This window comes from Stigmatopora argus, chromosome 21 (genome assembly GCF_051989625.1).
Source record: "Stigmatopora argus isolate UIUO_Sarg chromosome 21, RoL_Sarg_1.0, whole genome shotgun sequence".
NCBI lineage: Eukaryota > Metazoa > Chordata > Actinopteri > Syngnathiformes > Syngnathidae > Stigmatopora > Stigmatopora argus.
Window position 1 is genome coordinate 846,985 of NC_135407.1, and position 12,470 is coordinate 859,454.

The 12,470-nt window shown below is 53.2% G+C and overlaps 3 protein-coding genes across 3 annotated transcripts; all 3 read left to right on the forward strand.

The window, feature by feature from the left end:
- Window positions 1–545: 545 nt before the first annotated feature.
- On the forward strand, window positions 546–5,147 carry bop1 (BOP1 ribosomal biogenesis factor). Its single transcript, XM_077590475.1, has 16 exons — window positions 546–695; window positions 1,150–1,278; window positions 1,351–1,416; window positions 1,546–1,700; window positions 1,760–1,877; window positions 1,955–2,056; window positions 2,116–2,328; window positions 2,409–2,570; window positions 2,642–2,722; window positions 2,795–2,864; window positions 3,724–3,856; window positions 3,952–4,135; window positions 4,218–4,509; window positions 4,588–4,672; window positions 4,744–4,851; window positions 4,927–5,147. The coding sequence occupies exons 1-16, from the start codon at window positions 585–587 to the stop codon at window positions 5,078–5,080; spliced, it is 2,163 nt and encodes a 720-aa protein (XP_077446601.1). The 5' UTR covers window positions 546–584; the 3' UTR covers window positions 5,081–5,147.
- Window positions 5,148–5,633: 486 nt separating this feature from the next.
- ntaq1 (N-terminal glutamine amidase 1) lies at window positions 5,634–7,053 on the forward strand. Its single transcript, XM_077590476.1, has 6 exons — window positions 5,634–5,845; window positions 6,164–6,263; window positions 6,328–6,378; window positions 6,453–6,601; window positions 6,677–6,801; window positions 6,869–7,053. Exons 1-6 carry the CDS (start codon window positions 5,784–5,786, stop codon window positions 6,985–6,987), a joined length of 606 nt encoding a protein of 201 aa, XP_077446602.1. The 5' UTR covers window positions 5,634–5,783; the 3' UTR covers window positions 6,988–7,053.
- A 351-nt stretch (window positions 7,054–7,404) lies between these two features.
- Window positions 7,405–12,459, forward strand: lrp12 (low density lipoprotein receptor-related protein 12). Its single transcript, XM_077590474.1, has 11 exons — window positions 7,405–7,955; window positions 8,120–8,176; window positions 8,236–8,371; window positions 8,438–8,640; window positions 9,521–9,768; window positions 9,830–9,979; window positions 10,045–10,266; window positions 10,332–10,598; window positions 10,677–10,879; window positions 10,942–11,074; window positions 11,153–12,459. The coding sequence occupies exons 1-11, from the start codon at window positions 7,898–7,900 to the stop codon at window positions 12,008–12,010; spliced, it is 2,535 nt and encodes an 844-aa protein (XP_077446600.1). The 5' UTR covers window positions 7,405–7,897; the 3' UTR covers window positions 12,011–12,459.
- Window positions 12,460–12,470: the final 11 nt, after the last annotated feature.

The following is a 12,470-nucleotide window of genomic DNA, read 5'->3' on the forward strand; positions in this document are numbered from 1 at the left end:
TCACTCTTTATCCAGAACTCATGATTTTACAGATGTTTTGTAAATAAAGACCTCACTAAATATAAACTATTCGGTTCATATATGAGAAGAACTGACTCACTTTCTGTAGGATGAGCTCTACAGAATGTGAATGTCTGAAGGAATCAGAAATTACATTCAAATTAAGTTCGCTCCATACATTTGCAATTAAATTGATTTTCTAATATTTTTCTCTTTTGGGCCAAACCATAATGATGTACCTTTGCTTAAAAAGTTGAACTGTGTCAATGGGATCACAAACATTTGAATTGTTTAAATCCTATCGCAATCAATCACTGTTGGCAGTATTCTTTGGACTAGGGTGTGGACAATCCCTAACAAATTTCTCTTAAATGCAGTAAAAGAGGTAAAATATCAAATTTATGTTGCAATTACTTGTTTTTTAATTGTTCTTTTACAATAGTAATACACAAAAAATCTGGCAAGGCAATCCGTGACGTTATCAAAATGCGACTCATTGGGAACCGTTCTTATTGTCCACCGCTGTCTTTTCAATAAAGTTTTTCCTGTGACGTCTCCGGACATGCTCTTTCACGTGCGGCGCAATGGCGGACACGTTGCCGAGTGAAAACATGCGCGAGCAGCAACCGGCAGAAAACGGCCAAAAGAAGAAAAATAAAACCAAGCGGGTCGCCGAGGACGACGACCGGGACGAGGTGACTATGACGGCTAGTCGTGTTATCCAAAGAAAGCCGCGTGGGGTTAAATGCTGCTAGCTAACGCCGCTCGACTCTGGCTAACCCTAACTATCCCGAGATGCGTAAATAAAAACACACAAGGGCAATTAATGCAGCACTTTCGAGTAATCTTATTTTTAGGTCAAATCTTTACAATTGAAGTGGGTTCACGAGACACCGGCACACTGGCCGCAATGCATTGTAGGAGTGTATACGTATGTGCTAATGGTGACATCTGCTGAATCTTAATATTTTGGGGTGCAACTTCGTTGACCAACAGGCTAATTGGTTGGCCGCTAAAATTGGCTAAGGCCAACATTTATATCTGATGATATTAAAAATGAATGGCTGGGTATTTTAGATAAAGTCAGTGAATGTGAATAACGCGTAGTAATTGTGGTACGCTGAAACGCTGACCTTTGACCATTCGTAGACCTTCCCGTTGAAAGCGTCTGCCGAAGAGGATGAGTCCGATAGCGAGTCCAGCGTTTATTCCGGACTGGAGGACTCTGGGAGCGACAGCGACAGCGAGGTTGAGGAAGAGGATGAAGTGCAGCAGGAGGTGATAGTTAACTCCTCATTTTCATTTTCATGGCGTGTTCTGGATATTAACATGTTTTTCTTTTTTTCCCAGGACGACCGCACGAATGACAATGTCAACAAGAAAGAAGAGTACGAGCACGACTCGTCAGACGAAGAAGTAAGATGAAGCGCCGTCAAATACGGGAGCTCATTGGCCCAAAATCAATTGAACACCGCCCAAATTCAAGACTAGCCCGACACGTCCTGTTTGCTGTAATATAACAAATATAATTGTGTTGCCCGTCAGGACATCAGGAACACGGTGGGCAACATTCCCATGGAGTGGTACAAAGACTTCCCTCACATTGGCTACAATTTAGACGGCCAGAAGATTCTCAAGCCCATCAGGAACAAGGATGAGCTGGACGAGTTCTTGGACAAAATGGACAACCCCGATTACTGGTAAGAGTCGCCTGGTTTGCAGCAAGATGTGCGATTTTTAAGGTGGTTCACGCTCGCAGGCGAACGGTCCACGACAAGCAGACGGCGAGCGACGTGGTGCTCTCGGACGAACAGGTGGCGCTGGTCAAACGACTTCAGCGCGGACAGTTCGGAGACGCCAACTTCGACGAGTACCAGGTGAGCCGGCCGCGCGCTGCCACGTTGGCGCCCGCCCGCTCCGGCACGGCTAACGTTCCGCCTTCGCCGTCCCTCAGCCCTCGGTGGATTTCTTCACCAAAGACGTCATGCTTCATCCCGTCACCAACCGGCCGGCCGACAAGCGCAGCTTCATCCCTTCGCTGATCGAGAAACAGAAGGTAAGCCTCCCCCGCGAGGCGCCCGTCCCGCCCGCTGACGCCTCCGCGTTCGCCCTCAGGTCTCCAAGATGGTCCACGCCATCAAGATGGGCTGGATCAAGCCCCGTCGGCCGCGTGACGACGACAAGGGCCGCTTCTACGACCTTTGGGGCAACGAGGACTCCTCCCAGGTGGCCAAGCACAGGATGCACCTGCCCGCCCCCAAGACCCCGCTCCCCGGTCACCAGGAGTCCTACAACCCCCCGCCAGAGTACCTGTTCACGGACGAGGAGGTACTCCCAAAACCCCCCCCCCCCCCCCCCCCGGTCGCTGGCGCGTGACCCCCCGGCGCTCATCCCGATCTGTTCGGCAGCGATCGTTGTGGGAACAGCAAGATCCTTCGGACAGGAAGTTGCCTTTCGTCCCCGCCCGGTACGCCGCCCTCCGCCAGGTCCCGGCCTTTCCTCGCTTCATCCACGAGAGATTTGAGCGCTGCCTGGACCTTTATCTTTGCCCCCGTCAGAGAAAGATGCGGGTAACACCCCAAAGTTCATCCACGTACCCCTCGTTCGCTCGCTCGCTAACGCCGCCCTCCTTTCCCCGTAGGTCAACGTGGATCCCGAAGACCTCATTCCGAAGCTTCCGAAACCTAAAGATCTGCAACCCTTCCCCACCACGCAGTCGCTGGTACAAACACGCACGTGCTCACAAACGCCGCCAAGAGTCGGACGTCACGCCCCCCGGGTTTTCTGTTTCCAGGTTTATCGCGGTCACGGTGGTCTGGTGCGGTCCATTAGCATTTCCCCATCAGGACAGTGGCTAGCGTCGGGTGAGTGCAAACCAGCTAAAGCATCATTTAATCAGCCATATGCCATTTGCTCCAGTGGAAAGCACGTTGTCGAGAAGCCGGATTCGACACACGGTCGTTAGTTTTGTGATGATTTTTTGGGGACTTGTGACAGTATTTTTCCGTCTTACGCCAGTCACTCGCCTCACACGGCGCTCATACGTCACTGCATACGTCCGTAAAATTCTGGTCTGCTATTGGTCAGCGTCACGGTGTCTCTAAGACACTGTTTAGAATTTCGCGCGCTTAATTCAACCTTTAATTCTATAGCTATAACAATAATAAGTTAAAAACGTAACATAACATGACTTTCATCATGTATTTTTTTAAAACTTTTTTTTCTCCTATTATTAACCCTTCACCAAAAATATCAGCCCGTGAAATTCCAGCAACAAAACAACTTTAATCGTGTAATATTCATACCTGTCAACCTCTGCCGATAACTGCCCTTATAAATGATTATGATTCCCCTTACAAACCCCCAAAAAACAACAAAAAACGAGTCGTACGGTGTTTGTAAGGTTTTTTGGGGGGTTTGTAAGGGGAATCATAATCATTTATAAGGGCAGTTATCGGCACAGGTTGACAGGTATGAATATTAACATTTGAATCCAGTTATATTATGCCTGTAGTCTGACTTCATAAAATATTTCACCCTTGATCACCTAATATGAATATTCTCTCAGTCCTATTTTTTATTTATTTTGTTTTTTAAAATGTGTTCAGGCTGATCTTTACTGACCGTTGAGGAAGCGACATGAATAAGAAAACATTTTGATTGCGCCACGTGACAAAATGTATGCCATATTAAGGTCGACACTGAGAACATTCGCTCTTTCAGGAAGCGACGACGGCTCCGTCAGGTTCTGGGAGGTTAATTCGTCCCGCTGCGTCAAGGTGGTCCAGGTGGGAGGAGCTGTCAAGAGCGTGAGTTGGAACCCCAACCCGGCCTTTTGTCTCCTGGCCGTCGCCCTGTAAGTAGCAGCCACTGGAGTTTGGCGGCGGCGCCCCCCACCTCGCGTCCTCCCGCGCTCCCGCCGTGACGCATTTGCCACGGGACCGTTTGCAGGGACACGCTGGTGTTGATCCTGATGCCGTCCCTGGCGGACCGCCTAATCATCCGCGGTTCCGAGCAACTGCTGGCCGCTCGTCCGGAGGCCGAGTCGGCCGAGGTGGCGATGCCCGCCCAATGGAGCGGCGCGGAAGGCGAGGAGCACCAGCAGGGCTTCCGTGTGAAAATCCAACACCCCAAAGTGCGTAGCTCCGAGCCACCCGAAGCGGCGGCCACTTTGACAAACGGGTTTTTCCCCCTCCTCCCCCCTCCTCCGTCCTTAGGCAATCCGCCAGGTGGCGTGGCACGGCAAGGGGGACTACCTGGCCTCGGTCATGCCGGACAACAGCAGCGATCAGCAGGTCTTGGTCCACCAGCTGAGCACCAGACGCAGCCAGAATCCCTTCCGGCGTAACAAGGGCCTGGTCCAGTGCGTCTCCTTCCACCCTCTGCGGCCCTATTTCTTGGTGGCCACCCAGCGCTCTGTACGCATTTACAATCTAGTCAAGCAGGAGATGACCAAGAAGCTCCAGGCCAACTCCAAGTGGATTTCCAGCTTGGCCATCCACCCCGGAGGTTAGACGAACGGCCGAGACGCTGACCGGGAAGCGTCTCGGGAAACGTCTCATAACCACGTCTCCCTCTCGCTCGCAGGCGATAATATCATCTGCGGCAGTTACGACTGCCGACTCAGCTGGTTTGACCTGGACCTCTCCACCAAACCTTACAAGATGCTACGGTAGGTAGCGGCTAGCAAGCTTGCGCACCAACGTCGCGTCCCGACTCACGACTACCCCCCCCCGTCCGCAGACATCACAAGAAAGCGGTGAGGGCCGTGGCCTACCATCGACATTACCCTCTCTTCGCCTCGGGGTCCGACGACGGCACCGTCATAGTCTGCCACGGGACCGTTTACAAGTACGGTAGCTACCGGCGGGCGCGCATCTTAGCGGTCGCACGTGGGCTAACCCGAGGTTGTTGTTTCGTTTTCAGCGACCTGCTGCAGAACCCGCTCATCGTTCCGGTCAAGCTTCTGAGAGGTCACGCCATCACTCGCGAACTGGGCGTGTTGGACGTGACCTTTCACCCCACGCAGCCTTGGGTCTTTTCGTCCGGCGCGGATGCCACCATCCGTCTCTTCACCTAGCAGCACACCTGCCCTCTTGACACTGGTGCTGTTGTTTTTTTAAATAAATGTTTTCCCTCGAATGCAATGATTAGAATATGATGTTGACAGCATATCATTTACACACATCTGGGGTCCTTGTTTTGGATGTAAAGAATGACCCCCTTAAGATGGTTTTTGGGTCTTAGTGTCCATTAGACGATCACTGACTGAATTTTAAATGGTTCTTAAAGTATCAATTGTGGTCTGTCATTCATAAGGTTACATAAATTCACAAAACATTGGTCAGTTATTGCTAACTCCCTTTGAAATGCTGCTTTTGCACACCATGGGGATTTGTGACAGGCCTTTTTTATTAATATTATAAAATTTAAGTTAGGCTTCCATTGATAACTCGTATGCTATGAAGAAAGTATTTTGTTTTTATGAAAGGAAACTTTGTTGGCTTTTTAGATTCTTATGAAAATATTCATTTTACTATTAAAGTTTTGGGAGAGAAAAAAAATCTCGCTTCCGGTCGTCGCCCTTTCAACTTAAAAGCTTCTTTTTGCCCAGAACCTTGTCCTAAGCAGAACCCGTTTGAGTCATAGCACTTTTATTTTTTAATTAACAATTGGCCCGTAAATGCAGGAAATCCGGGGCGGATTGTTTTTAATATTGATAAAATGTCAGACATTGCCACTTTTATGATGAAGGATGATCACGACGACTTGTCGGCTCCAAAATGACGGAAGACAGAAGAATCACGCCGGGACAGGATGAGTGTCAATACAGCAGCTGTTACTGGTAACGACTAACTATACGAGCTATTATCAGCCTAATTATTTTTCATCAACACATGACGCCATTGTTCGGTTTCTGGCTTTTTCATGTTCCTTCAATAGGGTTTTTTTATGGCTAAGTTGGTCGTCACCATTGAATGACGGTCTGCCATTCTTATTTATCCCTCGACGACCGAAAAACGTGGTTAAATTTGCACATTCTCTTCCTTTTTTGACCCCTAACATCAGTCAGAAAAAATCCTTTCCAAAGTAAAAGTTGATTTTGAATGCAAATCGACGATCAAATTCATTGATGCCGAATTCGATCGTTGGATTGTTGCAGCGAAGAAAACGTTTGGAACCTCTGCCATTTTGTCCGCCGAGAGGGAAGCGCATCTCTCCCACAAGTCTTCGCGGTTTTCATCTCCAACGACAACCGAATGGTGAGGTCGCGCAAAAAGGATCAACCATTTGTCGCCACCCACTGATTGACCTTTTTGCCCTCAGGTTCCGCTGTGGGAACAGAAGTCCGCCTGCGGAGACAGACCCGTCATTTGGGTGGGCGTCCACGGGGGTGACGGTGGCCCACACGCGTGCGTCCACGTTAGCTCAACCTGTCTCCGTCTCCGCAGGATTACCACGTGATCCTCCTTCACGCACGGCCAGGTCCCGATGCCGTCGTTTACGACCTAGACTCGACCTTGCCCTTTCCGTGCGGCCTCAAAGCTTACGCCGCGCACGGCCTGCGTGCTGACGACGGCCTCAGAAGCGAGTACCGCAGGTAGACGGAAGCTCCGCCCATCCGTCGGGGTTGGTTTATTTAGCCGGCCGGTGCTGCGTTTGTGTGCCGACGCAGAAAGTTTCGAGCGGTTCCCGCCGACCTCTTCCTGGCGAAGTTCGCTTCGGATCGTTCGCACATGAAGAACGGCGACGGGTCGTGGAGGACGCCTCCCCCGCCGTACCCCCCCATCGCCGTGGCAGGTGAAAAGTTGGCGCGTCTCACGGCTTTTGATTATAGCGTCAGCACTTTCGTGACCTTCTTTTGCAGATTGTAGCATGAACCTGGAAGACTTTATCTGCATGGATCCCAACAGGGGGTGGGGCCAGGTTTTCACTCTGGAGAACTTCCTGCGGCGGTATCTCACGCCGGCGCCCTCGCTTCCGTAATTGGTATTTTCGCATCTTTTGGATGCCATCGCAATAAAAAGTAATAATTTTGATTTTTCAAGTGCAGTTGAACTTGTTTTTTAATTTTACAAAACCTTCAATAATATTTGTCCTCTCTCAAAACAGATTGGACTTTGTTGTTTGTATTACAAAGTACGATTAACCACAAAAACAATACTTTAACATCAGATTGAAGATTTGTAATTATTACTTTTTAGTCAATAACAATAATTATTTCTTTGTGTATCAAAATCCTTCCAAAATAGAGCTGTCAAAGCACAGAAATAAAGTACATGCAAAACTAAATATAAGTCATAATAAAATCGTAAGGAAAAAAAATAGGGCAACAGTTTTCCCAACAACACAACAAAATGTTTTTATTCCCCCAAAACGCGTATTCCTGCGATCTCTTCCGCGTGACGTCACGTTGGAGGCGTGGCTTGTCTGTACTCAAACAAACAATCAGCTGCAGCTGCTGCTGCTGCTGCTTGCCCAGACGTCAAAAAACTCCACAAACGACGGCTAACGACTTCCAGAAAACGCCGAAAAATGTCGGCCGCGCTCCCTCGTCGCTTCTTTAAGTCGAGAAACTCGCGTCCGCGTTGACGACAAACACGGCGACGGTGGCGGTCGAGCGGGTTGGTTTAGCCGCATTAGTACACGCTGCTAACCGGCCTTTTGAGCTGAGTTCGCTCGCTCGGCCGGCTCGGAGGAACGACGTCCGTCGCGACATAAAAAGGCTGACAGACCCGCGGTAGGTTCGGCGGCCGGTTGCGGTCGGAAAGGGAATCTCGCCGCCCGCAATGAAGCGTTGGCCCCGCTCGGGCTAACGGGCCGAGCGCAGCCTCTTTGTCTGCCAGTTAGCTTAGCTTAGCCTCCTCCATCGCCACCTGCTAACCAAGCCCGTTTAATGACCTTGGCCATCGTCGTCATGGACGTCTGCATCTTCTTGCTCCTCTTTACGGCAGGTGAGTAGTTTCCTTCAAGCGAACAATGGAAAAATGGCCGACAGGCAAAATAGCTCAACCTTGGCTCCCATTGGGGCCGCCGGTTTACCGCAAGCTAGCTTTCCATTGCCATTACCACGGCAACGGCGGACGCTGAATAATTTCCAAATGTTCCGTTTATCCAGGCGCCGTGAGTTTGTCTCAGGGAAACGACAACATTCTGGTGTCCGGGATTTCCAACGGTGAGTTGCCGGCCTATTGACACCCGAGGGCGTCCGCCTCACTGCCCGACGCGTTTCAGCCTGCGGCGACTCGTCGGAACTCCTGCGCGGATCCAGCGGGGTCATCGCCAGTCCCGGTTGGCCTTACCAGTACCCGGCCCGCCTCAACTGCAGCTGGAACATCCGAGGCCGGCCCGGAGACACTGTCACCGTCAGGTACCCCGTTGACGCCGTCCCGACTCGCTGCCGGTCCTGTGACGCCGGACGTTCTTCGGTCCCCAGCTTCCAGGACTTCGACCTGCAGGGCTCGCGTCGCTGCACGTCCGACTGGATGTCCATCAGCGGCTACAAGAATTTGGAGGGTCTGCGCGTGTGCGGCTCGTCCCTGCCGCCTCCTTACATTTCGTCGCAGGACCGGGTCTGGATCCGCTTCCGCTCCGACGACGCGGTGGCGGGGAAAGGCTTCAGGCTGTCCTACGTTACAGGTGAGTCCTCCCGGAGACGCCCCCCCCTACGCAACCTCACCCGGCGTCACACACTCCTTGACAGGGTTCCTGCAGATCCTTAAAAAGCGTTGAAATAAAAGCCATGTAGCAAGCATACTTTTCACACTATAAGGTGCAACTAAAAGACCCAAAATTCGATAGTGTCTTATAAACTTATAAACACCTTCTATATGGATCAAGATTGATTACAATTGTATTAAATTCCCATAAGCACAGCTCCATCTGGTTGATGTATAACTAATAACCACTACTAGTATTACTACTACAACAGCTCCATATAGTAGACGTATAGACGTATAACGCAACTCCTAACTACTACTATTACTACTACTACTATACTCCATCTAGTGGAAGTATAACACCCCAATAATACTGATACTATTACTACTACTACAGCTTAATCTACTGCATGTATAACACAACCACAGCTCCATCTAATGCATGGGTGGCGAACACGTGGCTCTCGAGCCGCACGTGGCTCTCGAGCCGCACGTGGCTCCCAGCCTAAATGAATGCTATTCCTCAAAATGTCTTGTATAAACTGCAGCCATTTAATCCGAAGGAAATTAAAAGTGAAACGAAAAAACATAAAATATTATGAAATCAAGTAAGACTAAGTGCACTAGTACTATAGTAATACATTACAACGGTACAAATTTTATCCAGGAACCATATTTTTATTTTTTTTAATCAGATGATCCATTGAGGTACACTTTAAATTTAAATATACAGACTTTTTAGGAGTTGCCTCTTTCTTTTATTTGAGTTTGGCTGGGTACTATCCATAGTTTTGTTCAATTCTGTTCTAAGTGGTCTTTAAAAGGTATTAAAGTCCCTTTTTTGGGGGGGGGTCGGTTAGGTAAACCGGATGTCGCCGGCTGCGACGTGGACCAATTCCACTGCTCCAACGGGAAGTGCATCCCCGACTGGTGGCGTTGTAACTCCATGGACGAATGCGGCGACAATTCGGACGAGGACCTGTGCGCGGACTCGCCCTTTTCCTTCCAGCCCTGCGGCCTGGACCAGTTTCCTTGCTTGTCCCGCTACACGCGAATCTACACCTGCCTGCCGCACAGTCTGCGCTGCGACGGCAGCATCGACTGCCAGGTGGGTTCCGCTCCTTCGCCGTAGCCGTGGGGGATGGCGTTCCACCACCATCTCCTTTCAGGATCTGGGAGACGAGATCGACTGCGACGTTCCAACCTGCGGGGAGAGGCTACGTAACTTTTACGGCTCCTTCAGCTCTCCCAACTATCCGGACTTCTACCCGCCGGGAAGCAACTGCACCTGGCTGATTGACACCGGAGACCACCGGAAGGTACGCGGGGGGTGCGAAGGGAAGGCGCTTCTCTTCACTCACGACGGCCTCGCTTTCTCCCGCAGGTCGTCCTGCGTTTCACCGATTTCAAGTTGGACGGAACGGGCTACGGCGACTACGTGAAGGTCTACGACGGCCTGGAGGAGAACCCCCGCCGCCTACTCAGGGTTCTGACGGCCTTCGACTCCAGAGCGCCGGCGGCCGTGGCTTCCACTTCCGGACGGCTACGAGTCCATTTCTACGCCGACAAGATCAACGCGGCCAGGGGATTCAACGTCACCTACCAGGTTGGCATCCGCCGTGGGAGTCGGCCCGATAGCGCCCGTTCCGACGGCTCCGTCCGTCCGGCCAGGTGGACGGCTTCTGCCTGCCCTGGGAGGTTCCCTGCGGGGGCGACTGGGGGTGTTACGCCGAGCGTCAACGCTGCGACGGCTACTGGCACTGCCCCAACGGCCGAGACGAGACCAACTGCTCGGCGTGCCGGGAGGACGAGTTCCCGTGTTCCCGAAACGGGGCCTGTTATCCCCGATCGGACCGCTGCAACTACCAGAACCGCTGCCCCAACGGCTCCGACGAGAAGAACTGCTTCTTCTGCCAGCCCGGGAACTTCCACTGCAAGGTACGTCTCTCCTAGCCTCAACTGGCTTTCTACGGCGAGGTAAAACAAAAACAAAAAAACGATGCCGGATGCGCGCAGAACAACCGCTGCGTGTTCGAGTCGTGGGTGTGCGACGCCCAGGACGACTGCGGCGACGGCAGCGACGAGGAGAGCTGTCCCGTGGCCGTCCCCACCAGGGTGATCACGGCGGCCGTCATCGGCAGCTTGGTCTGCGGCCTCCTGCTGGTCATCGCGCTGGGCTGCACGTGTAAACTCTACTCGCTGCGCATGTTCGAACGCAGGTGAGCGGGAAGTCGTTCGAGCCGGCGGCGCTCGCCGGCGTGACCGTGGCGCTGGGTCGCAGGTCCTTTGAGACGCAGCTGTCCAGGGTGGAGGCGGAGCTGCTGAGGAGGGAGGCCCCGCCCTCCTACGGTCAGCTGATCGCGCAGGGCTTGATTCCTCCCGTGGAAGATTTCCCAGTCTGCTCCGGGAGTCAGGTATCGCACCCGGACGTCTTCTATCGACGACCGGCTCGAGCGACCCGCCGTGAAAAAAATCTTTCTGTGGGGTTTCAGGCCTCGGTCCTGGAGAACCTGCGCTTGGCCGTGCGTTCTCAGCTGGGATTTGCCTCGCTACGCCTCCCTTCCACCGGTCGCCGCGGCAACCTGTGGCGCAGCATCTTCAACTTCTCCCGTTCTCGCCGCTCGGGCTCCTTGGCCCTGGTCTCCGCCGACCCGGAGGACGGCGCCGGGAACGCCGGTTCCACCACCGACCTGCTGTCCCCGGACTCGGATGACACGGACACGGAGAGCGAGAGGGGGCGGGAGGGCGTCGCGGCGGCGGCGGCCGGCCCCGTCGCCCCCCTGCCCCGGAAGACGGCCCCCGCCGCTTCGGTGGAGACGGCGGCGCCGGCTCCCGTCGACCCGTCCCCCGGTCCGCGCCCGGTCCGACCCGCTCCCGCCGACGCCGTCGAAACGGACGATCCGGACGCGAGGGGTCCCGGCGAGCCCGGCCGGGTCCGGGCCCCGCCCCCATCCACCCTACGCCGCTTGAGCCAAAACCTGCACCGCTTCGCCAGGAGCCTGGCCGCCGGCGGCGCCAACCGGCAGAACCGGACTTGGCTAAATCACAGTCCGCTACGCCGGCTGGCCACGGGAAGCGACGGAGTGGAGTCCACCGAGCGGCAGGGCGGGGGCGGCGGGGACGAAGACGAAGACGCCGAGCTGTTGATCCCGGACCTGGACTCGTCCTCCTGGTCGGGCACCGTCCCTTCGTCGGCCACGCGACACCAGCGCGCCGAGGGTGCGCGAGCTGGACCGGACGGACTTTGCAAACACTGCGGAAAAGTCCACACCGCTCGCATCCCCGACGCCTGCCTGGAGGTCAGTAATAAGACGGAGAGCAGCGACGACGAGCTGCTGCAGCTGTGCTGACCGGCCCGAGACTCGCCCGTTGAAGTCCCGACCGGCCCGAGACTCGCCCGCCGGGTCCGCGTATGCGCTATCCTCGCCCCGAGCGGGCGGGTCTCCCGTGGGGCGCTCCATTTCCTCCTCCTCCTCCTCCTCCTCACTAACATTTGACCGACTCTCCCAGTCTCCAGGAAACCTTGGATCCCGACGCTCAAACTAAATTCAATTACCGGTGTGAAAAGCTGCTATCCTCTCCTGAAACATCGAACCGGCGGGACCTCGTGTCCCCGTCCCCGTCCCCACGTCAGAAAAAGGTCTGTGGAAATGACCCGTCAGTATTTTTTCGCGGTCCCGGTTTTGGTACGTCCGCTATTTATTCTTAGCATTGTTGTCATTGTGGTGTCGTGTGGCCTGCACGTTTCTTTGTTTATTCCTCAGACTTTTCAAAAGGAAGTATTAAACTTTGAAATGCCTCCCTTGTTTA